The sequence below is a fragment of the Lipomyces doorenjongii genome (assembly GCF_038497915.1).
Source record: "Lipomyces doorenjongii strain NRRL Y-27504 unplaced genomic scaffold V1508scaffold_19, whole genome shotgun sequence".
Lineage (NCBI taxonomy): Eukaryota > Fungi > Ascomycota > Lipomycetes > Lipomycetales > Lipomycetaceae > Lipomyces > Lipomyces doorenjongii.
In genome coordinates this window covers 244,183-268,915 of record NW_027118086.1, presented here as the reverse complement: position 1 = coordinate 268,915, position 24,733 = coordinate 244,183, and the positions used below count along the sequence as shown (strand labels likewise).

Here is a 24,733-nt window from a genome sequence, read left to right as displayed (position 1 = left end):
ATTCGGTTGGCCGAAAATGTCAACCATAGGTATGAATTCCATAGTTATTGGGGTTAGGGTTATGCACCATTGTCGGGACTAACGTATAATCACCAAAGTTAACTGGCCGGCCGGAATCAAAATCTTAGCTTGGTACCAGAAACATGCTTGATGCTTCTGTAATGTCATCAGTCACCGAATACCATTTCTGGAAAAGTACAATTTTAGACAACTATGTTTCAATCGCCCGCTACGAGAATTGTCGTCAACCCGAGGGATTATCAATCTCTTCCTCGCAGGCGTCCGATCACATCTCGGATAAATCCCAGCGCTCCAGACCCATTTATCAACCCTTCCTACGCATCGACTAAAGATCCCATCGCAATCCCTCCTCTTCCGCTTTATCATCCTGATGGAACTGTTAATCACATAAATCACTATTATTATTACCATCATCTTTCGCATTTCGACAGACTCGATGGTGCCCACCGTGATCTGTACGACTCCGACGGGTTGGAAATTCCTCATTTCCATCATCCCGTGTCGTCTGTTAATCTCGAAGTGATCAGCGATTTTGGTCGACATGGCATTACAGCTAGACGCAATAAAAGTTTTAGATCAGTTGGACGACGATCAGTTAAGGCAGGAAAAACTCGAATGCTGATGCCAGTTACTAGAATGGTATCACAGGACGCAGACATATTGGATGCGAAGCGAATGCGGGCACGCCCTTCACCGACTGAGCACGCCGAGACTTTTGAAGCCGCGAGGGACGAGATTCATGATGGTTTTAAGCGGTATTTCAGCTTCAATTGGCGCGTGATGCTACCAAAGTCCCGAAAACCGTCTCAATATATGCCAGAAGCGAAACAAACTATCGAAAAGTCTAGTGCACTATATTCGGAAAGCTCGAATTCATATTGCGACTTGGATGACGATTTGCAGAGGGAGATCCCTACAATGACATCCACTGTCATGGATAGACTTCTCGGGAGTAACCTTAATGAACCCATTTTTACTGCCGAAGGGTTTCCGCATAAAAGCGGGCGAAATTCTACCCCTAACTCTAGTAATTTGATTTCTGTGCCTGAGCCAGCGCTGGTAATCAACAGTCCTGTAGCTGTTCGACGTCTGTTCTCGGAAACGAATATGGAGGAGGGTTCTTCGCCTCAGTGTTAAAGAGTTGGGCGGCTTTCTGAATTTCTATTGTTCCTGACAGTTTGCAGGATGTTATGCGTAGACGATTTTGAGAAGACTAGCGATTAAATTACCAAAACCCCTTTTAAGACCTTGTTACCCCAAATTAGAACAACGATTAGGTAGCTGTAATAAATAACCAATTATGATCTCAATGGCAAGCCGACCTGCAAGTAATTATCGATTAGACGCATAATTTGATATAAATTGAGTCTCAGTGAATACATACCGCCAAATAGGCCATATCCACCGCCTTCATATTGTCCACACTATCCTTATTGGAGAATAGTGGAATGCCTATTGAGCTATCAATACGTCTTCATTGAATCGAGTGGCGAATAGTAGCGAATACGTACTCTTCCCGCCTTTCACTGCATCTGCGAGAGCTTCAAGTTGGAATGCATAAGTGCTCCAGGTCTCCTTTCCATCTTCAAAACAGCTCCGGTTTTCTATCTTACCCGTTGCAATGTCTCTTACAGATATGTTGTGCTAGACGTGCGGCCACAAAGGCATTGTGTAGACTAAATCCTTTTTGCTGGATGTGATAATCATCTTTGGGATGAATCCTATTCTCCACAATGTCGACAACGGCGTTTTCATTCCGCAGTGCACGATGCCTTTCTTTTTATCGCTAGAAGCGAAGGCGTATTCCACACTAGCGAGAATCCGTCAATCTTCGCGTCTTTCTGGTATACCTCAAGTTCCACTGATTTAGCCTTCGTAGGGTTCTCGCCTAGATAATACCGCATCCAAGAGATTGGGTAGCAACCCATGTCCATCAAGCTGCCGCCGGCCAAGGAAAACTTAAACCGGATATCGTCGTCTTTGAAGAAATGGTTCACGCAAAGTGAACCCTCAAATTTCTCCACTTCACCAAATTTCTCCTTATTGCCGACAATATCTTTGACTAGCTTAGCGGCGGGATGAAACCACCAGTGGAATGCCTCAACAACCAAGACGCCTTTCTCATTCGCGATTGCAAACAGCTTCTCCAAAAGGACAGGCTTGCCCTTCTCAATAGATTTTAATGCCAGTCATAATGCAAGCCGTTCGGAAGCGGAATATATAAAGCTTCCACCTCAGGATCGTCGACTCCCAAATGCTCCGCTTAATTTTCGCAACAATGCGGGTTTTGCGAGTTTTGTAAGGTTTTTGCTAGCTAGGTTCGATTCTACTTCGGGCCAATGTATATAAATAACCTAAAAACCAGTGAGAGCTCTGAATGAATCCGTACGAGAGGAAGGGGCAACGACCAAACTTTGAAAACTAGCCTCCATATATCATTCTCCATGGCTGGTTAACATGTGGTGTGGGTAAATACATATTAACGCAGGCATTTCTGGGGTAGTTCAATCTGAACACTAAACTCTGGGCCGTGATCACAGTGCCCTATTCCTCGCGATTGAACCGTAGTCTTTACCCTTCACTATCAATCTGGCAAAGCAGACTGTATATGTCGCGGTATGTGCGGCACCACCGATCCACCATTTGGTTGCGCGACTGTGACTTTTGTGCAACCACAGGCACCAGGCACAATCAGGCTTCCCCGCCCCAGAAACTACAACTCTGTGCTATTTAACCTTGTGAGTCTCTCTTGTTGAGTAGGCCTAATCTGCTCGCTACCGGTTACTCCAGCAATCGGATTTTTATCTTGTACTCTCGCCAAAATGGCCGCCGCTCGTATATTTGACCAAATTACGCAGGAGATGGCGAACGAGATGATTACCTCACGTCACGTTAGAACCACAGCCCTGGGAGGTTGGGAGTCAAACAGGAAGCCAAATTATCAAGGCTACGTTACTGTTAAGGTGTATGGGGGCGGGGAATACAACGCGGCTAAAATCCACCAAGTCGCTCTCATTGCCTATAATCGACGGGATGAACTGAAAGCGACTCTTGGTCGCTCCAATTATGATATCTCGCACCTCTGCCATAATGGCAAGTACTTCAGACCAGAACACTTGATCGTGGAATCGTGCACCAACAACCAGAGACGCAAGATTTGCAACGGGCAGAAAATCCTGGCACACGATGGGTTCTGTTACCACCCGTGTCGACACGGCAGAGTTGAAAAATTGCGAAAATGTATCCTGCCGGTGCACCATCTGGAAGATAACACGCCGAACTCTGGCGAGCAAACATCAGTGGCAGCAACCACATACCATGATCCAGATGACATAGCGGCACTTGATGTTACTGCTGACAAGTATGACATGATCACGCCCACAATGGCGCAGGAGCTCATTGGCCGATATCGCGGCGACACTACAGAGCTTGGATGATGGCAGTCCAAGCTGACAGTACACCCGGGGAATAGTTCCAGTATGGTCATTCTAAAGAAGCTTCCCGTCCGCCCTTATTTGAACCAGGTTGCCCTTATTGCAACGAATCGACTTGATGAACTGAAAAAAACTCTGGGTAAAAGGAGTTACTGTTTAGTCACACAGCTCTGCCACAATAACCTGTGCATCAATCCTGAACATAATCGTCGAGTCAAAATCAAACCACTATAAACGGAAGACTTGTATAGGGAAGACGGCCGTTGTTCGCGAGGGAGTCACCGACCACCCATGTCAACACCGTAGCGTCGAGAAAATGCGCACGTGCATTTTACCTGTGGAACATGGACAAGATGCCGTGGCGACCAGTGCGGATCGAGATGCATCAACAGAACCAACTCCAGCTCCAGATCTGGATGATGAAGCGACAGAAGACACCGATCCTACTGCGGGCAAGCTCGACCAGATTACGCCCATAATGGCGCAGAAGCTAGTTGATAGATATCGTGCCATCACTACCGATTTAGGATGCTGGGAGTCCGACTTGAAAGGTCGTAGGTTGGGTTACGTTCATGTATCGTCACTTTATAGGTCACTTGGCGTCAGTCCTTCTTTGCATCAGCTTGCAGTTATCGCAACCAATCGAGGGGATGAACTAATGATGACTATGGACAGGTCGGGTAGGTCCCGCTTTGACGTCTCGCACCTCTGCCATAACGGCAAGTGCTTTAATCCGAAACATCTGATCGTGGAGTCCTCGACAAATAATTTGAGACGCAGAAGTTGCAATGGGCACAAGGTGATAACTTATGGCAACTTCACGTATCACCCGTGCCCACATGATGAAGTTGACAAAATGAAATGCATTTTACCTTTTGCGGCTAGAAGGTGGCCATCACGAAAATGATTCAGAGAAATGAGTTCTTCGTAGGAGTCGTGCGTCCTTGGAATACTGTAGTTCTTTGCGAACTCTTTCGCACGAGCAATGTCTCTGGCGGCGATGGAATATATCTGCACTTTGTCGGGCATCAATTTGGCAGGGTTGATGACCGCACGCGGCGCAATTGAAGCGGCACCCAAGATACCGAGTTTGAGCGGTGCAACAAGTGCCGCGTCTTCTCCATCTCTAGCTGTGGGTTTCGGATACTTCGCGACGATAAGATTATATAAGCGGGAAAGGGAGAGCGACATCCTGGTAAAATTTCAAGTGAAACTGGCGGCTGCTACTGCGAAAGAACTAGGTGATGCAGATTGGGACTTTCAAATTGGGAGTTTACCTGTGGTTAGGGCTCATGTTGGGATGTCACTATAGCAACTTGACAGACGGCAAATGCATAGAGTACGATCACGTTCTGTTATGTTTATAATCGAATGACGTTGCATTGCAAGATGGTTCGGGTCTTCGGCGCAGGCCTCTGCAAGTGTTTGGTTATTTAAATCATGAAAGATCACACTTTAGTTGACATGCACCTGCCGTTGGCTGCGAGTCACCCCGGTATGCGCCCACCAACACTAACCTTAAATCAGCTAAGCCTTACCTTCATCCGGTATGTGACATTCCTTTTAGCGTTAGCAGATCACGTGCAGTGCACAGTTCACAAAAATTTTTTTCGAATAGTTTACACTTTCTTATTCCTCTCTCTCTTCCTCTTCTCTCTCTCACAACACCCAAGCTGTCTGGGTAAGAGCAGAGAAGAAGAAATACCGTTAACATAATATGTATAGTTTTCTAGCAGTTTGTATTTGTTTGACAGAAGGCTTACTAGGATCTATAGTTCGACTTCTCTACAAATGCCGACTCAGCTTCCCCCTTCACCAGTTCTTAAGGCTTTTCAGCCTGGATCTGCTCCGTCCAATGGAATCACGATCGCTTCGCCAAGCCGCAGATACTCCTTGACTTCCTTCTCGCCGGCGTCGTCTTCTCCTATCAATGTTCAGGGCTACTTCCAGGAAGGTGCATTGGACTCAATTGAGGACAACATTTCATACGTTACTCCTCCGGTGACAGAAGGAGACAGCAGTAAGTTGGTCACGCTTGAGCTTAAAGACGGAACTTGCGTTCAGGGGTACTCGTTTGGTGCCGACAAGTCTGTCTCCGGCGAATTCGTTTTCCAGACAGGTAAGCATCGCGCACGATGCAAAAATTAGTCGCGTGACTTCTGCTAATTGGGCTGTTGTCAACAGGTATGGTTGGATACCCCGAGTCCGTGACCGATCCGTCATACCAGGGCCAGATCCTCGTCTGCACATTCCCCCTCATAGGTAACTATGGTGTCCCATCCCGGGACACTATTGATGCATTTGGTCTCCAGAGCAACTTCGAATCGAACCGCATTCATGTCGCTGGTCTCGTGGTTGGCGATTACACAGATGACTATTCTCACCACCTTGCGACATCATCGTTGGGTGTCTGGCTTAAGGAGCAAGGCATTCCTGCTGTGTACGGTGTCGACACTCGTGCATTGACTAAGATTATCCGCGAGAAGGGCAGCATGCTCGGCAAGATTTTGTTCAGAAAGGAGAGTGAACCTTCCACTCCTGGGAACTGGCGATCTGCATTTGAGTTTACTGACTGGGTCGATCCTAATGCGAAGAACTTGGTGGCTGAAGGTATGATTGCAGCACGGCTACTATCTATCTCAAGCAGCTTTGTTAACGGTGGTGCGTAGTTTCGATTGCTGAACCCAAGACTTACTCTCCGGATCCTAAGATTGCGATTAGAAGACGTGATGGAAAGACGCTCAAGATCTTGTGTATCGATGTTGGAATGGTAGGTGAAATTGTGGATTGCTTTGAGCTCAACCCTGCTAACTGGCTATACAGAAATACAACCAGATTCGTTGCTTTGTCAACCGTGGTGTTGAGCTCAAGGTTGTGCCGTGGGATTACGATATTCTCAATGAAGAGGACTATGACGGTCTCTTCGTTAGGTATGATCGCATTTGAGAATACAAGAAAATGGATAATCAAAGTCTAACTCTGTGCAGTAATGGTCCTGGTGATCCAGCTACTATGACAACAACTGTTGAGAACTTGTCGACGGCTTTGAAGGATGCCAAGACCCCTATATTCGGTATCTGCTTGGGTCATCAACTTCTTGCTCGTGCTGCCGGTGCGCAGACAATTAAGTTGAAATTTGGTAACCGTGGTCATAATATTCCATGCACGAATTTGATCAATGGTCGTTGCTATATCACGTCGCAGAACCACGGGTATGCTGTCGATGCGGAGACTCTCCCCGAGGATTGGAAGGAGCTGTTTGTCAACGCCAACGACGGCTCGAACGAAGGAATTTACAATACGCAGCTGCCATTCTTCTCGGTTCAGTTCCATCCCGAGTCTACTCCTGGACCTCGGGACACCGAGTGGCTTTTTGACACATTTATTGAGTCTGTTCGCGCGTCTAACTATCTTGGTCAGCTTGTACAGACTGTAATTCCTGGTGGCACAAACGAAGGAAACAAAATCAAGTTTCCTCGGGTTGATGTTAAGAAGGTCCTTGTTTTGGGCAGTGGTGGTCTCAGTATCGGACAGGCCGGTGAGTTCGATTACTCTGGCAGTCAAGCAATTAAGGCATTGAAGGAAGAGGGTATCTACACTATCCTCATCAATCCCAATATCGCCACCATTCAGACGTCGAAGGGTTTAGCTGACAAGGTTTATTTCCTTCCCGTCACCCCCGAATTCGTTCGCAAGGTCATTAAGCATGAACTTCCTGATGCGATCTTTGTCAGCTTCGGCGGCCAGACCGCCCTCAATGTTGGTATCCAGCTCAAGGATGAATTCGAGGCACTTGGCGTGAAAGTTTTAGGCACTCCTATCGATACTATTATTACTACTGAAGATCGTGAGCTTTTTGCGCGCAGCATGGAGGAGATTGGCGAGAAGTGCGCTAAGTCTGCATCTGCCTCCAGCATAGATGAAGCATTGACGGTCGTGGAAGACATCGGCTTCCCTGTTATCGTTCGCGCCGCGTATGCTCTTGGTGGTCTTGGATCCGGTTTCGCCGAGAACAGGGAGCAGCTTATGGAGCTTTGCAACAAAGCCTTCGCTGCCAGCCCTCAGGTTTTAATTGAGCGCAGTATGAAGGGCTGGAAGGAAATTGAGTATGAAGTTGTTCGCGATTGTAGAGACAACTGCATTACAGTGTGTAACATGGAGAACTTCGATCCTCTCGGAATTCATACCGGTGACTCTATTGTCATTGCTCCCTCTCAGACCCTTTCGGACGAGGATTACAACATGCTCCGAACCACTGCAGTGAATGTCATTCGTCATCTAGGTGTCGTTGGTGAGTGTAACATTCAGTACGCTCTTAACCCGTTCTCTAAGGAATATTGCATTATCGAGGTCAATGCCAGATTGTCGCGGTCGTCCGCGCTTGCCTCTAAGGCGACTGGTTATCCGTTGGCTTTCGTGGCGGCCAAACTTGGTCTTAACATTCCGCTCAATGAGATTAGAAACTCGGTTACCAAGGTCACATGTGCCTGCTTTGAACCCTCGCTCGACTACGTTGTCGTCAAGATTCCGCGATGGGATCTCAAGAAGTTCACACGTGTCAGCACTGCGTTGAGCTCCTCCATGAAGAGTGTCGGCGAAGTTATGAGCATTGGTCGCACTTTTGAAGAAGCTATCCAAAAAGCTATTCGCGCTATTGATTATCACAATCTCGGATTCAGCGCTACCGAAGCATTAATGTCTATTGACATTGATACTGAGCTACAGACCCCATCTGACCAACGATTGTTTGCTCTTGCGAATGCTCTGGATTCAGGCTACTCGGTAGAGAAGATCTGGGAGTTAACTAAGATCGACAGATGGTTTCTGCACAAGTTGGAGAGATTGATTAAGTTTGGCAAGTATATTACTCAGTTCAACGCGCACGGCATTGCCCCGGAACTTATTCGTCAGGCCAAGCAGCTTGGCTTCGATGACCGTCAGTTGGCGAAATTTTTGGGTTCGAACGAACTCGCTGTCCGTCAGCGTCGTGTTGAGTTGGGCATTACTCCTTTTGTGAAGCAGATCGATACTGGTATTGTATTTTTGTTGTTATTCCGATGAAGATGCGATGCTAATCATTTAATGTCTAGTTGCTGCAGAATTTCCCTGCTTCACTAATTACTTGTACCTCACGTACAATGCCTCCGAACATGATATTCGATTCGATGATCATGGCGTTATGGTACTTGGATCCGGTGTATACCGTATTGGATCGTCCGTCGAGTTCGATTGGTGTGCAGTTCGAGCAGTTCGAACTCTGCGTGAGCGCAAAGTTAAGACTATCATGGTCAACTACAATCCTGAGACCGTCAGCACCGATTACGACGAGGCAGACAGGCTCTATTTCGAGAGCATTAACTTGGAAAGAGTTCTCGATATATATCAGCTTGAACGCTCTACCGGAGTCATTGTTTCAATGGGTGGTCAGACCTCGAACAACATTGCGCTGCCACTCCACCGCCAGAATGTTAAAATTCTCGGTACTTCGCCTGAAATGATCGACTCGGCCGAGAACAGATACAAGTTCTCTCGTATGTTAGACAGAATTGGCGTCGATCAGCCAGCCTGGAAGGAGCTCACCAGTATAGAGGAAGCTGCTGAGTTCTGCGAGAAGGTGTCATATCCGGTACTAGTCCGACCTTCGTATGTCTTGTCTGGTGCCGCAATGAACACGGTCTATTCGAAGGATGATCTCGCGAACTATCTTCAACAGGCTGTCGAGGTTTCTCGCGAATTCCCTGTGGTTATTAGCAAGTACATCGAGAACGCCAAGGAAATCGAGATGGATGCTGTTGCGAAAGACGGCAAGATGCTTATGCACGTGATTTCTGAGCACGTCGAGAATGCGGGTGTTCACTCTGGTGATGCCACCTTGATCGTTCCTGCTCAGGACTTGGATCCTGAAACTGTTCGGCGTATCGAAAAGGCTACGCAGAAGATAGGAAATGCTCTTAACGTCACAGGTCCTTTCAACATTCAGTTCATTGCAAAAGACAATGAAATCAAAGTTATTGAATGTAACGTTCGAGCCTCCCGATCCTTCCCATTTGTCTCTAAGGCTCTCGGAGTTGACCTCATCGAACTTGCTACGAAAGCCATCACGGGTTTGCCAGTCAAGGCATATCCTACTCCAACTGAGCTTATTCCTAAGGACTATGTCGCCGTAAAGGTTCCTCAGTTCTCCTTCTCGCGTCTTTCTGGTGCTGATCCTGTTCTTGGCGTTGAGATGGCCTCGACTGGTGAAGTTGCTGCCCTCGGACACAATAAATACGAGGCCTACTTGAAGGCTTTGATTTCCACGGGTTTCAGATTGCCGAAGAAGAACATTTTGCTCTCCATTGGATCATATAAAGAGAAAACTGAGATGCTACCTTCCGTCAAGAAGTTACATGAGCTCGGATACAACTTGTTCGCTACCGCTGGCACTGCGGATTTCGTTCAGGAGCACGGTATCCCGATTCAGTATCTCGAGGTATTGAGCAACGAGTCCAACCAGAAGTCAGAGTATTCTTTGACTCAGCATTTAGCCAATAACTTGATTGACTTGTACATCAATCTTCCGTCTGCAAACAGATTTCGTCGTCCTGCCTCATATATGAGTAAGGGTTACCAATCACGTCGTATGGCTGTCGACTATTCTGTCCCTCTCGTCACCAACGTCAAGAACGCGAAACTCCTTGTTGAGGCACTTGCTCGTAACTTCTCTCTCAGCGTCTCAAAAATTGATTCGATGTCTAGTCATCGCACTGTTGTCCTTCCGGGTTTGATTAACATTGCTGCTTTCATCCCGGATTTGGCTGTCCACGGTAGCACCGATTTCGAGAAGGTGTCAAGGTCGTCTATCGCTTCGGGCTTCTCGATGATTAGAGTTATGCCTATCGGCGTGGAAAGCTCGCTCACGGATGCCCGTGCTCTTGTTGTCGCACAGAGCAACACCCAGGAGAGCGCTTACTGTGACTATAACTTTTCTGTCGCCGCGACTGCTACGAACTCGCAGCAGTTGAGCCAGGTCACCTTGAAGGTTGGATCTCTCTTCATTCCATTCCACAATCTCTCTGGCAACATAAACAAAGTTGCTGCCGTCACCGAACACTTCAAGGTTTGGCCGGCCTTGAAGCCTATTATCACTGATGCTCGCACGACCGATCTTGCTTCCATTTTGTTGTTGGCTAGCCTCCACAACCGTCCCGTTCACATTACTAGTGTCACAACCAAGGACGATATAAGCTTAATTGCTCTCAGCAAAGAGAAAGGATTGAATGTCACCTGCGATGTTGCTGTCTTCAGCCTTTTCTTGTCGCAGGCGGACTACCCTGAGTGCAGCAGTTTGCCTACCAAAGAAGATCAGGAGGCTTTGTGGGAGCATCTGGCTATTATCGACTGTTTCTCGGTTGGCTCCCTTCCTTCACAACTTTCACACGACGTGGGCCAGAAGCTAGTTCCGGGAATTGGTATTGAGGATACTCTTCCGTTGCTATTTACTGCTGTGAATGCTGGTCGGTTGACTCTTGAGGATATTGTGGCACGTCTCCACATCAATCCGAAGGAGATCTTCGAGCTTCACGAGCAACCCGACACCTCTGTTGAGATCGAGATCGACCGCCAGTACACCCGAAAAGAGTCAGTAATTTGGTCTCCATTCGTTGGCAAGAAATTGACCGGAACTATCTTGCGAGTCACCTTGAACGGCCAGACAGCGTGTCTCGATGGCCATGTCCTTTCTAAAGGCACTGTTGGAACCGATATGTCTGCTTCCGGCGCTAGTAAATTCGAACGCCATCGCTCGACTACTGCTAGTGGTAGTATCGTTTCCGGCGTCGTCCCTCCGTCACCGCTTACTGCGAAGGCTGCATTTGACGAAGCAGACAGAGTCGTTACTCCGCAGCCGAATGTGGAAGCTGCTCCGGATGCAGTGATCACAAGGGAGTTGAGTCCTCCTTCATCTTCACTTGCTCAGGCATTGAGAGTCAATAATCCTTTCTTGCGCCAGCATATTTTGTCTGTTCGGCAGTTCGAACGAAGTGACTTGCACCTTTTGTTCAGTGTCGCACAGGAAATGCGCCTTGCTGTTGAGCGGCAGGGCGTTCTCAGCATTCTGAGTAACAGAGTTCTCTGTACGTTGTTCTACGAGCCGTCTACTCGTACCGCGTCGTCTTTCGATGCAGCTATGCAGAGATTGGGAGGTCGTGTTGTCTCTGTTATCGCTGGTACGTCGAGCGTTGTGAAGGGTGAGACCCTGCAAGACACGATCCGCACTATGGCGTCTTATGGCGATGCTATTGCTATTCGCCATCCTTTAGAAGAGAGTGCTGGTGTCGCTGCGAAGTACAGTCCAGTCCCAATACTTAATGCTGGTATGTGTTTCTTGTTGGCTGAAGTAGTGCACTTGTACTAATTAGTATGTAGGCAACGGCACTCTTGAACACCCTACGCAGGCTCTTCTCGACTTGTTCACTATCCGCGAGGAGTTGGGTACCGTCAATGGAATCACCGTCACATTCATGGGTGATTTGAAATATGGCCGTACTGTACACTCCCTCTGCACGTTGCTCCAGCACTACCAGGTTCGCATTCAACTCGTCTCTCCTCCGCAGCTTGCTCTCCCTACAGAGTACCGCGACGAGCTCGAACGCGCAGGCATGCTTATTTTGGAAACTGAGGAATTCACACCGGAGATCGTTGCCGCCACCGATGTACTGTACTGCACTCGTGTGCAGAAGGAACGCTTCGAGGATCTCGACGAGTTTGAGCGATTGAAGGATACATATATTGTCGACAACCGATCATTGAAGCACGCGAAGCAGCACATGTGTGTCTTGCACCCACTCCCGCGTAATAATGAGATCAATGAGGAGATTGATTTTGATCAGCGTGCGGCGTACTTCAGACAGGTTAGGTCGCTCTGAAACCTGATCTATACATTAACAGTTGCTGACTTATATTTAGATGAAATATGGTCTTTATGTTCGCATGGCTCTCCTTGCTCTCGTTATGGGCCCCGACATTTAAGGGTAATCCTGAAGCTGGCCGCCTAGTTTACAATGGTCATAGTTATTAATTATAGTTGCATTCGTGACTGTTCCGCACCATAGGTTACGTAAACATAGGGAATACGTTTAGTGGTTCATAAAAAAGGTATAATGGGATAATTTGTTACGGAAAATTAATTTTTAGACGTCATATTATGTTATAATGCGCTGGCTTTATGTTTTCTTCTCACGTTAGAATTGTTGAACCGTCAGGTTGCTTATCTGTGGAGGTGAAGCTGTGACGTATAAGAAACGTTTTGTTTACCCTTTTGGAATTTTTCAGAATCAAATCGTAGGATTTAGACATAAACGAAAAATTTCAACAGGGGAACGTATTTTATTTTGTTTTTGTATATAACTTGTATATTTTTTTGGTTTTGGATGGGTATTTCATTGTTGTTCCATGTATGTGATCATGAGTGGCATTATAAGTTTGTATATAGCATTTTCTTAGGCTGCTGGGTTCGGGTATATAAAAAGTCTTTGATGGTATCTACTCGATAATAAAAGTTTTGATTTATGTTTAGTACTTGTACATTTTATGGTCCAGTCCTTGAACTGCGAATTTCGGCGCTGGAAGGCAGGATTCGCAATCCAGTAACTTATATCTAGATCCCCATGCACCGTCTGTTAAGCCGCACCATCACGTGTCAGCCCTGGTGCGGGGATCTGAAAGATAATGGGGTGTGGTGCGGGGCCCCCAGAGTCACCAGAACTGCTTGCCTTTGCTAGGCGCCAGTCGACGGTTACCACGGTCATAGACTTCGACGTATAATCCGATGCCGGAACCACTTACGGATTGTGTCGCAAGTTGCATAAGCTTATATAAATTTTATTGACACTAACAGTCGATAGGCTGGTTACGTATCCGGGGCAGTCGGCATCGCGATTGGAAACCCGCTTGATATCATCAAAGTTCAGCTTCAAAATTCGTCCTCTAGCGCTCGCCCAAGTCCCTCCCCAAGTTTATCTGGCTCTGACGAGCTATTACTTACATCGTCACCGTCTACTGAAAATGTAGTGTCCACGACTCGAATAGCTGGAAGGAAAGTGATCGGTTATCGCTACCTGCAGTCCCTATTGCATGGTGTCGCGGCGCCGATTCTTGGTTACGGCGCTTTAAATGCGTTGTTGTTTGCTTCTTATTCAATATCATTGCGAGCACTAGATGAGATTTCGCCAACAGTGCCAGATATCGCTAAGATCTTTACAGCGGGCACGATCGCAGGACTGAGTACATTTGTCATCTCAGCGCCAACCGAGCTCATCAAGTGCCGAGCGCAAGTTAGTCATGGCAGTCTTAGGCCGGGTAGTGCTGCAAGTGAGAGGGTCAGGATATCGTCGTGGATGGTGTGTAAGGAGATTCTCAAACATGAAGGCGTTCTAGGATTCTTTAAGGGCGGACTCGTGACTAGTTTCCGCGACGGATTCGGATATGGCATCTAGTAAGTCATCATATTTCACGAAATAATCGGACGTGCCTAACTGGCAGATCAAGTTTCTGGGTATATGGCGCGGCTAAGAACTGGAAAGTTGTGGACGTTGAAACTAGTATGCAGCATGTTATTCACTTGTTGATTGCCGGTGGATTAGCAGGATGCATGTCTTGGGCATCGATATTTCCTCTGGGTGAGTTGCGCATTGAATTTGATGGCAGCGAATACTGATTGGAGCAGATGTCATAAAGACGCGTTATCAAGCGCAGCTGGTACATGACGCGTCACTGCATCCAACGGAACGATATACGAGCACATGGGACTGCGCCCGCAAAACTTACGTGGCAGGTGGCATCCGGAGCTTTTTTAGAGGAATGAATGTGACTATGATTAGAGCATTTATGGTTAATGCTGTACAGTTTGGAACATACGAATGGATGGTCAAGATTATAGAGGGGTGAGAATGTAGATCTGTGTAATTTGGACCAATAGATTACTGTACTGAAATTTGAACAATAGCTGTTTAAAGTTTGAAGTCGTTTTCCATTACCACTTGCTCCAAGGATTGTAACAGCCCCGGACAACCATTGACGAGCATGCCGGTCAGCAAAACAATCAGAGAGCGGACATTGCAACGAGGCTCATTCGCTCGTCTCAATTTCCAGTTTCCAATTAACTTCCGTCTGACTGCACTGCGAAGACGTCGAATCTGAGTCGGACTCTGAGTCCGAACCATGCAAGTAATTGTGAACACGTTTGCGGATGCGATGTCTGTGGCGATGACGCCCACGCAGGTCTGGCCGCTCGTCACGTAATCCCCAATATCTAGACTTGAATCCAGGCGCAGACGAGTTCATCCAAAGCGAGTATATTTTGCCTCGCGTAAGGTCGACGTATCTTTCATGCGGGATATTCTTGACAAGAATACTCATGTTGTTAGAGGAGACCTTGATTGACGACGCCGTTAGACCCTCGTTGACCGACATGAGCACAGCTCGGACACATCTGAGAACAAAGAGTCCAATAACAGCGAGCGTGATGATTGCAACTATAAAGATCGTCGGTGCGACAATCTTGTGAAGTAGCGACTCTCGAGACAGAATGGAGACGTTGATAGGTGCAGTACGTGAGGCGGTCTGTGCAGCATCGGCTAATCGCTGAGCAGTGTCGCTGTTAGCTAGATGATCCAGAATGTCTGTTGTTTTGTCGTTGCGGTGAAAAAACATGATTTGTTATACGTGCATTTCAAGGATGATAAAAGAACTGAGTAGCGTAAGAATTGTCCTATAAATATGTTAAGGCACCAAACTGTGGCTCAGCCGGCGCGAATTGTTTGCAGACGCAACGGGGAACTCACAGCAACGCCACCGAGGGGAATCTTACGCGTCGACATCATTGATATATATGCGGTCAAGCCACAATTATACCCTGATTTGAACGGCGGGCCATGAGTATAGTTAGCGCCTTGACGGGAACGGCCACAACGTGGCGGTACCATGTTTGAAATTGGGTAAAGCACAGCCTCGCCACTTTAAATCGCCCATCCGCCTCTTGAAGTGCGGCGCCACTGCATTATGACGTAATTGTGCCGTCCTATCGCAGCAAATCCAGCATAGTCGCTACAAGCATTCTTGCTGCCAGCCTGCCACTATTTGCAGGTGTCGAAATCAAGATACAATAGGTCAGTTTACTGACTACGGAGATGCAGTTAATATTTGTAGGCATTGTACTAGATTTGCCAGATCGATCTTGTTTTAGCGGTATTACACGCGCTCCATGCGTTACTGCGTAACTGGTATACAGACCAAATTAAACAGCATTGCTGCAATGTCAGATAATAACACTCTAGTGACAATATCCAGAACTATCATACAAAAACCTTCAAATTTCTCTCTGACTGATTCCGTTAATGCGCAATCAGGGCCACCCTTGTAAATCCCTGTGGTAAAGCTCACGATTATACACATAATAACGCTCAATACTAGAATACACATATAATAAACCGTCCTTAGTGAATATTATGTACACGAAATAAATATTTTAGTCATCGTTACCGAACAGATTCATCAATCCGCCCTCCTCTAGGACATTATTGACCGCTTCTTCTTGTTCAGCCACCTTTCGTGCAACAGCCCAAGTTTGTCTATTTTTCCGCTCCTTCTCCCGCTCCCTTTTTACCCTAGCAATGCGCCTGCCAACCTCACCTTCCGGTCCATCAGGAACAGCCCTCAGTAACGTCAAAAATTCGAGCATGACCCCGCGCTGCTGACGCAGAGTTTTCACACTAGCCAGCTCACGTTCTAGAGCAATCATATCGTCCGGAGTGACTTCGCTCAATACTTGCTGCACTTTACGGAACGGACGATCGTACTTTCCCCGAAGGACTGTATAAATCATTGTGAGTACATACGACGCCTCGCCGGCGACGTCAGCAAAATAAACATCAGCCAAGACCGTCAGACATGACGGAATGACAACATCGCATAAATAGTCATCTACCTCTGCATACTGCCCGATCATTTGTGGAATGATCTGCCGCAGCATGAGTGCGCACGAGTAGCTGCATCGGGTGTCTCTAACCGTAAACAGTCGCGTACATAGAGTAAGAAACGGTCCCAGGACAACCGGATGAGTCAAAACGTATGTACGAAGATCCAATTTTGACCTGTCAAATTTCTCATCACCGTTCACGTTTACTCCACCTGGACCACCCGTAACAGTCAGCGGTCCGACGAGATCGATAAGAAGCCTGTCAACCACACTGGAAAATTGTCGCAAGAGATACTCATCCATCATCTCTTCAGATAAAACATTGTCTTCTTCTACCTGTCCGATCAGTCCCCGTCTGGTGAGCTCTTCCCATCGCGCACCTACAACTCCCTCAAGTTGCGTCAACACTGCAGGTAAAAAGTCAGGAAAGAAAATTTCTCGAAGCTCCTGCGGACAATTCTTGACGACCGGTCGGACCACAAACGCAACAAGGTGCTTCCAAGCATGCAACGTGATACCCTGCGGCTGCCCAGCAAGAGCTGCCCACAGAGTCGCCCCAATTCCTGGAATCTCGTACATCGTAGATTCAAGCTGCGTGATCGATCCAAGCGCCAAAAATGCGTATTCGCGTGTATATCGTAGCATGTGTCCTAGCGAATCTGCAAAATCTCGCAATGTCTGCGCGGCCTTGACGTTGTCTTCAACAAACTCATCACGGCTTTGAAGTGAGATTCCCACTTGCCAAAACCTTTCCGCACAAGAATCTTTGACGAACGATCGTACTTCCAGGGGAAGGTCTTCCCAATTTTCTGGGTTATTGTATGCTTCGATCTGCGCCAATAGTTGTAGAATGTGAGGCAAGATCGGCTGGACACGAGGCTTCCACAGAACCAACAAGTCCTGAAATTCTTTAGATGAATGATCGAGCTTTTCAATAGTATACTGAATGAATATGCGTGTAGCTCGAATGGGAAACAATGCTGCCCATTGATCTTTCAGCCTAGTCTTTAGTAGCCGGCCAGTATCATCCATCGGCGCCGCCAACAGATCTGTGTTGGCATCGACACCACGACCACGGAAGTAGTTTGCAATCTCGACGATTCCCACCCGCTCCATAAACCACGGTAACTGCGACAATCCCTTCATTGTAGCTTCATCGGTCCAGGAATTCAATACAGGGTCGACAATCGTCGCGAAACATTCTGCTTTGTTTGGTGAATCCGACCGCTGGGACACAACGAGGAGAAAAGATAGGAACGACACTATCTCATGATCCGACAATCTATTCGATGCAATAATTTCATTTATAATTCGTTCCAGGTCGGTATAGATCCCCATTAGTGCACTCGGCATCAAGTACGCCAATCTGTTGAGTTCCGTGCTGCACTTATTTCGTAGATCACGGATCAATTCCATGTCTTCATTGGAAATATTAGGTGGATACTCAAAGGTACAAGCTTGCAACACCCGCTCCAGAACCCGGAACATTGTCTGCGATACATCTGTCATCAATGGCGCGAACTGCACTAAAGTCTGAATTTGTTTCCGTAACAAAACAGGATCGGTAACATTCATTGAAAGCATCCTATCGCAAAATCCCTCGATAATTGGATTCAGCGACAGTAAAATTGTCTTCTTATCCGGTTCCTGGTACCAGCTTTTCCATCGACTTATACCTCTAAGTGCCGCATCAACCATTGAGAACTGCGCGTATGCCACTAAAAACAGGGGATCTTTTTGTAAAGCCGCAGGAGCTACATGCATTAGACAATGTCCAGAATTTAGTGTAAAGTGACACTTACAGCCCGGCGAATGCCATCCATGCCACGACGAAAAAAATTTATCTAACCGCATATCTAACCATATCAATGAGTCGATGGGCATTCGACAAACTACCAATCGCGCAATATCGTCAACGAAACGTCTGTAGTTCCCCAAGAAAGCATGTACCTCCGGCATTGAATCAAAATCCATATCAAGGAATTTTTTGGTGATGGTCGGCTCCTCGACTCGTTCATATCGGATAATACGATCAGCTGTCAATTCAAGGAGGCGCGGAAGTAATGCGCCGACTTCCGTTCGACTGGCTAGCTCCTCGACACGCAAGATTGAGCACCAGAACTGCAGTGAGAGACCGGAAATAATAAGACTCTCGTGCTGCGTGGTCGCAAACACAAGCTCGAGATATCCTTTCAGATCTACATCTTGTGGGAGACAATATTTGTTGCTTTCAGACACACTTAAATATTCACCCAACCCAACTATCATTTCCACCATTTTCTTCAGCAGAATATAAGAATCTTCATCCAGATCATCAATGCTTAGTTTGATGGAGGCATATACTTGGGCCAATGTAGCAATTCCGGCCGGTAGAAATACTGCTCCAATAACCGCTCTGAAGTCCTCACTATCGGAAAATGTTCGTGTGAAGAGGATATGTAAACAATCGGTAGCCCATGTCCGCACTTTCACGTTGTTGATAGTAAGAGCTTGACTAATTCGACTCAAGAGATCGGCCTCCCGAATGGCGCTTGGAAGCGTCCACACAAGACATGTCTTTAAACTTTGCAGCACTTTTATGGCAAATCCTTCTGTTTCGGAGTCATCTGCTCCTCGATCCAGACATTCGCCTAATAGCCGTGACCACCTAACCAGCCACCCTTCGCTTCCAAATCGTAGTCTCCGAATTGCTTCATCTCGCGTCTGATACGTCTGGAGCAAAATGGCTTCATCCGTCAAGATCTCGATGCATTGAGCAGACAAGGCACCGGATCGTTTTCCGGCCAGAGGATCGTCGAGAACGAATACATCCTCGAACAAAGTTCTGAGAATTGTTATTGCCAGGTATCTAGCCGCAGGACTTAGGTTCCACAAGCGTACCAGAACCTCATCCATATCATTCCATTCATCCTGTTGAGCTCCCCAAGACCGTTTGGCAACAGCCACCCACAGAGATGCTAACTTTTCTTTGAGATAATATGCGTCGTTAGTACGTACGGCAGTAGCTAACTCGATGACCCAACTACGCAAAGCCAGCTGTCTTGAGAAATCGTACGCGGAGTATTGGTGTAGTATTGCATGATCAAGTAACGAGAGACCAAAATGCCGAATCTGGTCTGGTCGTGGCGGGTCGTGTATGGCGAGATGATAACCCCATAGTGGAGCGTCGTCCTCTTTCTTGATCGCGTCTAAAAACTTTCCAACACGTTAATAATCCGACAGATCAGACGAACACCATCCCAACAAAGTCGCTCAAGTGAACTGCTTCGCGCAATATTAGCAATGTAGCTTACCTCTTGTGCTTGCCTGCGGGCGCCGTTAGAGACTTTCGGATTGTGAATCGTTAGAAGCGCATCGGAAATGCGCTCCAGCGCCGCGCTTTCCATTTACTCGAAATTTCCTACTAAATTCAGCTTGACGAATGCGCGATTGAGATAAATTTGACCAATTTCTCCGACGTTAGGAACAGGTATCGAGCAACTGGAGAACAAGACGTGCACGACGCATTCGTGGCGCCAATGGACTGATAACTAAATCAAAGCGCGCCGTGATCTGGTACCTGTATAGATTCTGTTGCAGAAAGCTACAACACCAGTAATGATCCCGTATAGGCTAGAGTAAGGGAACGAAATTGTCTCAAGATTGTAAAGTGTAGAAGGATGTTCAGTAAATGGTGGGTTCAGTTTTTAGTGGCCCGCCCCCCAGACGTCGCGCACGTTTCTGGCCGGTGGCAGTTGGTTCCGCGTCGCGCGTCACGGGGTCGTTAGTCTAATTTACCAGTCCGGAAATCGGCCCACTTTACGAAGAAATCGCAGATTTTTGTTACGGTTATTATTTTTCGTCACTGCCTGAATCACTATTACCTCAGTATGCCAAATGCTAACTAGCTCAGAGTTTCTTATGGGTAACCAGCTTTATAATATAATCGCACCAAAGGATAAGCAAATTTACACTGTAACTATGGTATGATACGCAACGCCGAAATTATCCATTTATATCGTTAATTCTCAATCATCCCATTTAAAACGCTTTGGTAGGTTTATTGGCGATAGTCCCGCATAGTCATCGTCCTATAGTTGAAGACAAGATATTAGAAAGCGAACTCAACTCCCGGTTCAGCCGTAAATTCCTACCGTATTACTCTCTCTCTCTCTTTTCAACGTTGAAGGCTGTCGTGGTGCGCTACTTTCTATTGAGCTAAGTTTTATTGGTGACAACTCTGCCGTAGGACTACTAGTTAACTGTAACAATGTTCTTGGTAGGGGCGTTCGTCCAATCCCTGTAGTTTCGCCCAATAATATTCTCCGTGCAGGAGTCAGTCCAGCATCATTTATTATTTGACGCACAGTTGGAGTTATATTGTCTCCACCATAGACATTTTCCTCGTCATAGTTCTCGTTTCGGTTATATTGAGCGCCTTGGTCCTTTGATATCTCATGTCGAGGTAGTGAAGACGCTCCCAGACGAGGAGGGGTGTCTTTAAACCTTGAAGCTGCAAGTGGTCCATATATTATCGGAGGTTCACCCAGCGCTACTGGGGTCGCCGCCGCCTTTGTCTCGTCGATAGCTCTTGCGGTAGAAGAAAGCGTTGGTGAGAGCGGCGTCGTATGATCCATCTTAACTGGCGTCACCACTTCCTCCTGTTCCGTGTCTCGCTGATCAGAGAAACTAAAATGACTAGCTTTATTTGTAATTTCCGAAAGCATACTCCAAGGATAATTGGCTGTTGGCGCCGATGAAAGTTTCGCATTCTTCGGTTTTATGGGAATGCGCGACGGTAATGTTGAAGATTCTGATACTCGGGCTGGGAGCCTTGGCACATTTTCTTTATCTTGGATATTGCACACTTTGCTGCTGTTTCCTGAAACTTTATTGTCCGCATTAGATAAGATTTCGTTCGTCAAAGGATTCGGATCCATCGGTGGGTCATTTTGTCCATCTTCATTATCATCTTTCTTATCAATTTTCCGCATTTTAGTGTCTGGAGTGTTCGTTTCATCTTGATCGATATGTCTCTGCAGTTGCGCCAAACCGTGCCGAGGCGGAATTTCCAATTTGCCATCCATGTACTGGTTCCATTCGTCCATAGTTTGGATAGCGTCTTTCCAATTAGTGGTCATACTATCAAGCTGCTTCTTCAACCTCTCTATCTCCTGCTCACGACGATGTATCTCCTCAATGGACACATACTTAGGCTCGTGAAGGATCTCTCGCAGGGCCTCTAGGCTGTTATTAATTTCGATCGACAGCTCAGGGAAGGTGGACGGTAAGTACTGTAACACATTATCAAACTCCTCATCATTGACTGATTTCTCCCCAGTGAAAACATTGAGGGTAAGTGCGGTCTCCCGGATCAGGGCAATCATCCTCGCGTTCTCATGTGTCAGCTCTTGTATCACGTTAGGGATAATGTTCGAGGCTTGTTCCCGGAACAATGATCCGGAATCTGGATGTTCACTAAAAGTGCGCATGCTCTGAGAGGACGCCATATATCTCTCTGACGTCCAAGACGAGTTGTTGAACTTTCCAGTTGTGGTGGATATTGACTTTGCTCGGCGTATCTCAAAACCAGCCTTCTCTTTCATTCGGAGAATTTGCTGATCGCGCTTCCGTCGCTCGTTCTTTCGATCACAATATCAGTTTATATATCAGAAATCCATAGAAATATCTACGTACAGCATCCTGTGCACGAATTTGGTGGAGCAGCGTCTTCTGGCGTGCAATATCATCCTGAAGGTTTCGATTCTGGAGTTCTAGTGTTTTAATATTTGTGCTAAAGTTACTGAATATCTTGTTAGAAATAAGGTCCAGAAGCATTGTCAAGAATGAGGCAGCGTACTCTCGTTGTACGGCGACAATGTTGAGTTGTCGTTCGAGATGGTCGCATTTTGACTCCAGCTGGGTCTGTAGTTGAGTTTAGCGACGCTCTAAAGCCAATTAACACAACATCAATTGTGCTCACGATGACTTTCTTTAATCTCGTATCTGATGCTTTGTGCTCATGAATAGTATTGACAAGGTTTTCCTTCAACTCTGAATCTTTCTAGTAAGAATATCAGTCTGAGTCTATAAAAATATCAGATACTACGCACGTCTCGCCGTCGAATGATGTCGTATATAAAGTTAATGATTTTCCTAGCGTCGGATCCTTCGTGAAAGCTCAACCTGTTCGACTGATCCAACAGTCCTTTGGATATAAGCGCCGAGTTTAATCGTCGGGAAGCACTGTCGAGATCCGTCTCTGCGTCCATGGCGAATCCTGCGGAAGCGGGATAAATAAGCGTAGAATTACCAATAGCGTCAAATAGCAAGCAGGTAGAGATGAAGAGCCCGACGATTTGTGCTGTTCGGCCACTTTTAGCTATAGAAGGTCAAAGCACAAATGGCAGGACTCGTGTTTATTTGTCAAAACCGGGTAATCGGAGGTTACGCTGCCAGGGCAACGAAAATTTGTCTAGTGTCAGACAGGAAATTTCAGTTTCCTTCGTGTAATCGCAGTAATCACACGGAAGTTTTCTCCTAGGCAACTGATCTTTAGTATACATAACTGAAATGGCCGGAAAAAAGGGTGTAAGCTTTTTTAAGCGTGGTGTCATTGGTATTCTACTCGCCGATGATGTGTGGCCTCTCACAAAGAACATTCTCTTGTTCGGCGTAAGTATATACTGTTCTGTGATCTTTTGCTTGCGTTAACCATGACGTTGAGTGATTAAAACTCGCGATTTTGATGCCGAGAAAATTGTTCTTCTGTGTATTGTTTCGGTTTTAACACATGCAATAGTCTGCTGTTACGGCGCTGCGTCTCCTCGACTATAACAAAGTGTTTGCCTAGAGTATGGGCAGAGTTTGGCCCAAAAGCAACATGCAAGATTACTTGAATTCGCAACTGAGAATGGCTAGTGGAGATAATAACTTACTGGAATATGAAGCGGTTAAATACTTGGATATGGGATATATCTTGAATCATGAGATACGCATATGATCGTGAATGTACATCTTTACGGTTTAGCTTATTGGAATGTAATGTATCATTGACACCTAAATCATATCCTCGCTGTGGATCTAAGTCCTAGCATATTTTATGCAAATCAAACTGTATACCTTGAAACGCCACGATATGCAATATCAACCTATAAGTCGGTCTATGAGTTCTCGTAGGGATTAGACCGCAACGTTTTGTCTCCTAATTCCGCTAGCTCTACATATGTATCGATTTTCTCTTTGCCGACCTTCTTCAAGTCTTCATCTGTGGTAGTGGAGCTGGCCTCAGAAATGTGTTCGCGCAATGAAGCTATAGGCTTCTCCAGCCTAAGCTTCTGTTCCAATGCTTTCTGCTTTTGCTCGGCGTCATGCCGTCGCTCCACTTCCAATGTAATGGCACTTAAATAGCTGCGAGACGAACTCGAGAAACTATATTGCAATGCCGTCCACCCGAGGAGATTCGGACTTTTATAATCAGCCCCCCTCTCAATCAAGGTCCTCATCACTTTTTTGTGTCCAAATTCTGATGCAAAATGTATAGCCCTGCTGCCTTCATCGTCCGATTTATCGATCTCCGCCCCGAAATCAAGAAGAATATTCACGCTCGCGTCGTTGCCCTCCTTAGATGCCAGAATTAAAGGTGTATAACCAACAGTTTTGGCGGAGGACGTTGGCATGTCCAGCGTGTGAGGAAACTTTTGTGCCAAAAAGTGGGTTGCTTGCTCATGGTTCTTCAGGGCACTGAGGTGAAGTGGTGTGTATCCAAGAGTATCAAGGGATACTTCGTTCGCGTCATGACCCAATGATGTCAGGTAGACCTGCAGATACCGCTAGTCAGCAATTCCATTATTAACACCCATGATATTAAGTGTGAGCATACACATATATCAAAATGTCCATGATATGCCGCGTAATGGAGCGATGTCCAGCCATTAGTTAAGTCTGCATTGACGAGTAAATTAGGAAACCTTCGCAGAAGACGTTCTACTACTGCTAGATTATTAATGATGATCGCTCGTCGAAGACGCGATGACGGCGTCTGCATTCTACTTTGCAAATGCAATAGTAATCAGTTTCAGGTACGATATATCTTTATATACTTTGGTATTGATTAAAGTCCTTGAATTGTAGTAGAGCCTCTTCTCTTCAGGCACGTATTTCGCAATGGCAGTTGACCATGCGGCTTGCCTTGACTTTAGATTCAAGAGATGAGTGTCAATTGTTACCAATTGGCTGTGTGTAACTTTAATTGACCTTAGCGCCCGAATCTATTCCATCCCCTGCACAGCAGATCACCAACCCAACAGCGGAGCCGGAGAAAGACGAGTTGCTATCAGGTAGA

At 46.5% G+C, this 24,733-nt stretch overlaps 10 protein-coding genes across 10 annotated transcripts; 5 read left to right on the top strand and 5 right to left on the bottom strand.

Moving 5' to 3' along the window:
* Nucleotides 1–1,465, top strand: V1508DRAFT_94871 (uncharacterized protein). The gene is made up of 2 exons (XM_066943119.1): nucleotides 1–29; nucleotides 99–1,465. The coding sequence occupies exon 2, from the start codon at nucleotides 214–216 to the stop codon at nucleotides 1,156–1,158; it is 945 nt and encodes a 314-aa protein (XP_066796360.1). The 5' UTR covers nucleotides 1–29; nucleotides 99–213; the 3' UTR covers nucleotides 1,159–1,465.
* A 307-nt stretch (nucleotides 1,466–1,772) lies between these two features.
* Nucleotides 1,773–2,658, bottom strand: V1508DRAFT_439026 (uncharacterized protein; the record flags this gene model as incomplete). The annotated part of the gene is made up of 2 exons (XM_066942201.1): nucleotides 2,411–2,658; nucleotides 1,773–2,189 (listed from the first exon to the last, which is right to left on the bottom strand). The coding sequence occupies exons 1-2, from the start codon at nucleotides 2,465–2,467 to the stop codon at nucleotides 1,773–1,775; spliced, it is 474 nt and encodes a 157-aa protein (XP_066796359.1). The 5' UTR covers nucleotides 2,468–2,658.
* Nucleotides 2,659–2,672: 14 nt separating this feature from the next.
* On the top strand, nucleotides 2,673–3,781 carry V1508DRAFT_385403 (zinc-binding loop region of homing endonuclease-domain-containing protein). Its single transcript, XM_066937798.1, has 2 exons — nucleotides 2,673–3,382; nucleotides 3,500–3,781. The coding sequence occupies exons 1-2, from the start codon at nucleotides 2,844–2,846 to the stop codon at nucleotides 3,687–3,689; spliced, it is 729 nt and encodes a 242-aa protein (XP_066796358.1). The 5' UTR covers nucleotides 2,673–2,843; the 3' UTR covers nucleotides 3,690–3,781.
* Nucleotides 3,615–4,530, top strand: V1508DRAFT_94853 (zinc-binding loop region of homing endonuclease-domain-containing protein). The gene has a single exon (XM_066943118.1). The coding sequence runs from the start codon at nucleotides 3,772–3,774 to the stop codon at nucleotides 4,360–4,362; it is 591 nt and encodes a 196-aa protein (XP_066796357.1). The 5' UTR covers nucleotides 3,615–3,771; the 3' UTR covers nucleotides 4,363–4,530.
* Nucleotides 4,531–4,816: 286 nt separating this feature from the next.
* On the top strand, nucleotides 4,817–12,635 carry V1508DRAFT_94774 (uncharacterized protein). The gene is made up of 8 exons (XM_066943117.1): nucleotides 4,817–5,174; nucleotides 5,231–5,574; nucleotides 5,640–6,065; nucleotides 6,125–6,225; nucleotides 6,279–6,385; nucleotides 6,443–8,487; nucleotides 8,546–11,809; nucleotides 11,862–12,635. Exons 2-8 carry the CDS (start codon nucleotides 5,247–5,249, stop codon nucleotides 12,359–12,361), a joined length of 6,771 nt encoding a protein of 2,256 aa, XP_066796356.1. The 5' UTR covers nucleotides 4,817–5,174; nucleotides 5,231–5,246; the 3' UTR covers nucleotides 12,362–12,635.
* A 398-nt stretch (nucleotides 12,636–13,033) lies between these two features.
* On the top strand, nucleotides 13,034–14,438 carry V1508DRAFT_416122 (mitochondrial carrier domain-containing protein). The gene is made up of 4 exons (XM_066940170.1): nucleotides 13,034–13,290; nucleotides 13,340–13,929; nucleotides 13,983–14,113; nucleotides 14,161–14,438. Exons 1-4 carry the CDS (start codon nucleotides 13,264–13,266, stop codon nucleotides 14,379–14,381), a joined length of 969 nt encoding a protein of 322 aa, XP_066796355.1. The 5' UTR covers nucleotides 13,034–13,263; the 3' UTR covers nucleotides 14,382–14,438.
* V1508DRAFT_439021 (uncharacterized protein) lies at nucleotides 14,371–15,398 on the bottom strand. Its single transcript, XM_066942200.1, has 2 exons — nucleotides 15,278–15,398; nucleotides 14,371–15,183 (listed from the first exon to the last, which is right to left on the bottom strand). Exon 2 carries the CDS (start codon nucleotides 15,144–15,146, stop codon nucleotides 14,562–14,564), a length of 585 nt encoding a protein of 194 aa, XP_066796354.1. The 5' UTR covers nucleotides 15,147–15,183; nucleotides 15,278–15,398; the 3' UTR covers nucleotides 14,371–14,561.
* A 294-nt stretch (nucleotides 15,399–15,692) lies between these two features.
* V1508DRAFT_416118 (armadillo-type protein) lies at nucleotides 15,693–20,156 on the bottom strand. Its single transcript, XM_066940169.1, has 3 exons — nucleotides 19,704–20,156; nucleotides 18,213–19,605; nucleotides 15,693–18,164 (listed from the first exon to the last, which is right to left on the bottom strand). Exons 1-3 carry the CDS (start codon nucleotides 19,794–19,796, stop codon nucleotides 15,961–15,963), a joined length of 3,690 nt encoding a protein of 1,229 aa, XP_066796353.1. The 5' UTR covers nucleotides 19,797–20,156; the 3' UTR covers nucleotides 15,693–15,960.
* V1508DRAFT_416115 (Afadin and alpha-actinin-binding-domain-containing protein) lies at nucleotides 20,157–22,761 on the bottom strand. Its single transcript, XM_066940168.1, has 6 exons — nucleotides 22,503–22,761; nucleotides 22,373–22,453; nucleotides 22,250–22,314; nucleotides 22,087–22,192; nucleotides 20,544–22,031; nucleotides 20,157–20,480 (listed from the first exon to the last, which is right to left on the bottom strand). The coding sequence occupies exons 1-6, from the start codon at nucleotides 22,659–22,661 to the stop codon at nucleotides 20,418–20,420; spliced, it is 1,962 nt and encodes a 653-aa protein (XP_066796352.1). The 5' UTR covers nucleotides 22,662–22,761; the 3' UTR covers nucleotides 20,157–20,417.
* A 632-nt stretch (nucleotides 22,762–23,393) lies between these two features.
* V1508DRAFT_416114 (ankyrin repeat-containing domain protein) lies at nucleotides 23,394–24,573 on the bottom strand. The gene is made up of 2 exons (XM_066940167.1): nucleotides 24,272–24,573; nucleotides 23,394–24,209 (listed from the first exon to the last, which is right to left on the bottom strand). The coding sequence occupies exons 1-2, from the start codon at nucleotides 24,434–24,436 to the stop codon at nucleotides 23,553–23,555; spliced, it is 822 nt and encodes a 273-aa protein (XP_066796351.1). The 5' UTR covers nucleotides 24,437–24,573; the 3' UTR covers nucleotides 23,394–23,552.
* Between the last annotated feature and the right edge of the window lie 160 nt (nucleotides 24,574–24,733).

Bases quoted from the DNA above. Each gene is read 5' to 3' on its own strand.
- V1508DRAFT_416118 (XM_066940169.1), bottom strand. From the start codon at position 19,796: ATGGAAAGCGCGGCGCTGGAGCGCATTTCCGATGCGCTTCTAACGATT. The intron at 19,606-19,703 runs GTAAGCTACATT...CGTGTTGGAAAG, and splicing joins CCCGCAGGCAAGCACAAGAG to TTTTTAGACGCGATCAAGAA. The intron at 18,165-18,212 runs GTAAGTGTCACT...TAATGCATGTAG, and splicing joins TGGATGGCATTCGCCGGGCT to CTCCTGCGGCTTTACAAAAA.
- V1508DRAFT_416114 (XM_066940167.1), bottom strand. From the start codon at position 24,436: ATGCAGACGCCGTCATCGCGTCTTCGACGAGCGATCATCATTAATAAT. The intron at 24,210-24,271 runs GTATGCTCACAC...CGGTATCTGCAG, and splicing joins ATGGACATTTTGATATATGT to GTCTACCTGACATCATTGGG.
- V1508DRAFT_94871 (XM_066943119.1), top strand. From the start codon at position 214: ATGTTTCAATCGCCCGCTACGAGAATTGTCGTCAACCCGAGGGATTAT.
- V1508DRAFT_94774 (XM_066943117.1), top strand. From the start codon at position 5,247: ATGCCGACTCAGCTTCCCCCTTCACCAGTTCTTAAGGCTTTTCAGCCT. The intron at 5,575-5,639 runs GTAAGCATCGCG...TGTTGTCAACAG, and splicing joins CGAATTCGTTTTCCAGACAG to GTATGGTTGGATACCCCGAG. The intron at 11,810-11,861 runs GTATGTGTTTCT...ATTAGTATGTAG, and splicing joins AGTCCCAATACTTAATGCTG to GCAACGGCACTCTTGAACAC.
- V1508DRAFT_416115 (XM_066940168.1), bottom strand. From the start codon at position 22,661: ATGGACGCAGAGACGGATCTCGACAGTGCTTCCCGACGATTAAACTCG. The intron at 22,454-22,502 runs GTGCGTAGTATC...TATTCTTACTAG, and splicing joins ACATCATTCGACGGCGAGAC to AAAGATTCAGAGTTGAAGGA. The intron at 20,481-20,543 runs GTAGGAATTTAC...CTTCAACTATAG, and splicing joins GAGAGAGAGAGAGTAATACG to GACGATGACTATGCGGGACT.
- V1508DRAFT_94853 (XM_066943118.1), top strand. From the start codon at position 3,772: ATGCGCACGTGCATTTTACCTGTGGAACATGGACAAGATGCCGTGGCG.
- V1508DRAFT_416122 (XM_066940170.1), top strand. From the start codon at position 13,264: ATGCCGGAACCACTTACGGATTGTGTC. The intron at 13,291-13,339 runs GCAAGTTGCATA...AACAGTCGATAG, and splicing joins AACCACTTACGGATTGTGTC to GCTGGTTACGTATCCGGGGC. The intron at 14,114-14,160 runs GTGAGTTGCGCA...TGATTGGAGCAG, and splicing joins GGCATCGATATTTCCTCTGG to ATGTCATAAAGACGCGTTAT.
- V1508DRAFT_385403 (XM_066937798.1), top strand. From the start codon at position 2,844: ATGGCCGCCGCTCGTATATTTGACCAAATTACGCAGGAGATGGCGAAC. The intron at 3,383-3,499 runs GTATGACATGAT...GAATAGTTCCAG, and splicing joins CTTGATGTTACTGCTGACAA to TATGGTCATTCTAAAGAAGC.
- V1508DRAFT_439021 (XM_066942200.1), bottom strand. From the start codon at position 15,146: ATGTTTTTTCACCGCAACGACAAAACAACAGACATTCTGGATCATCTA.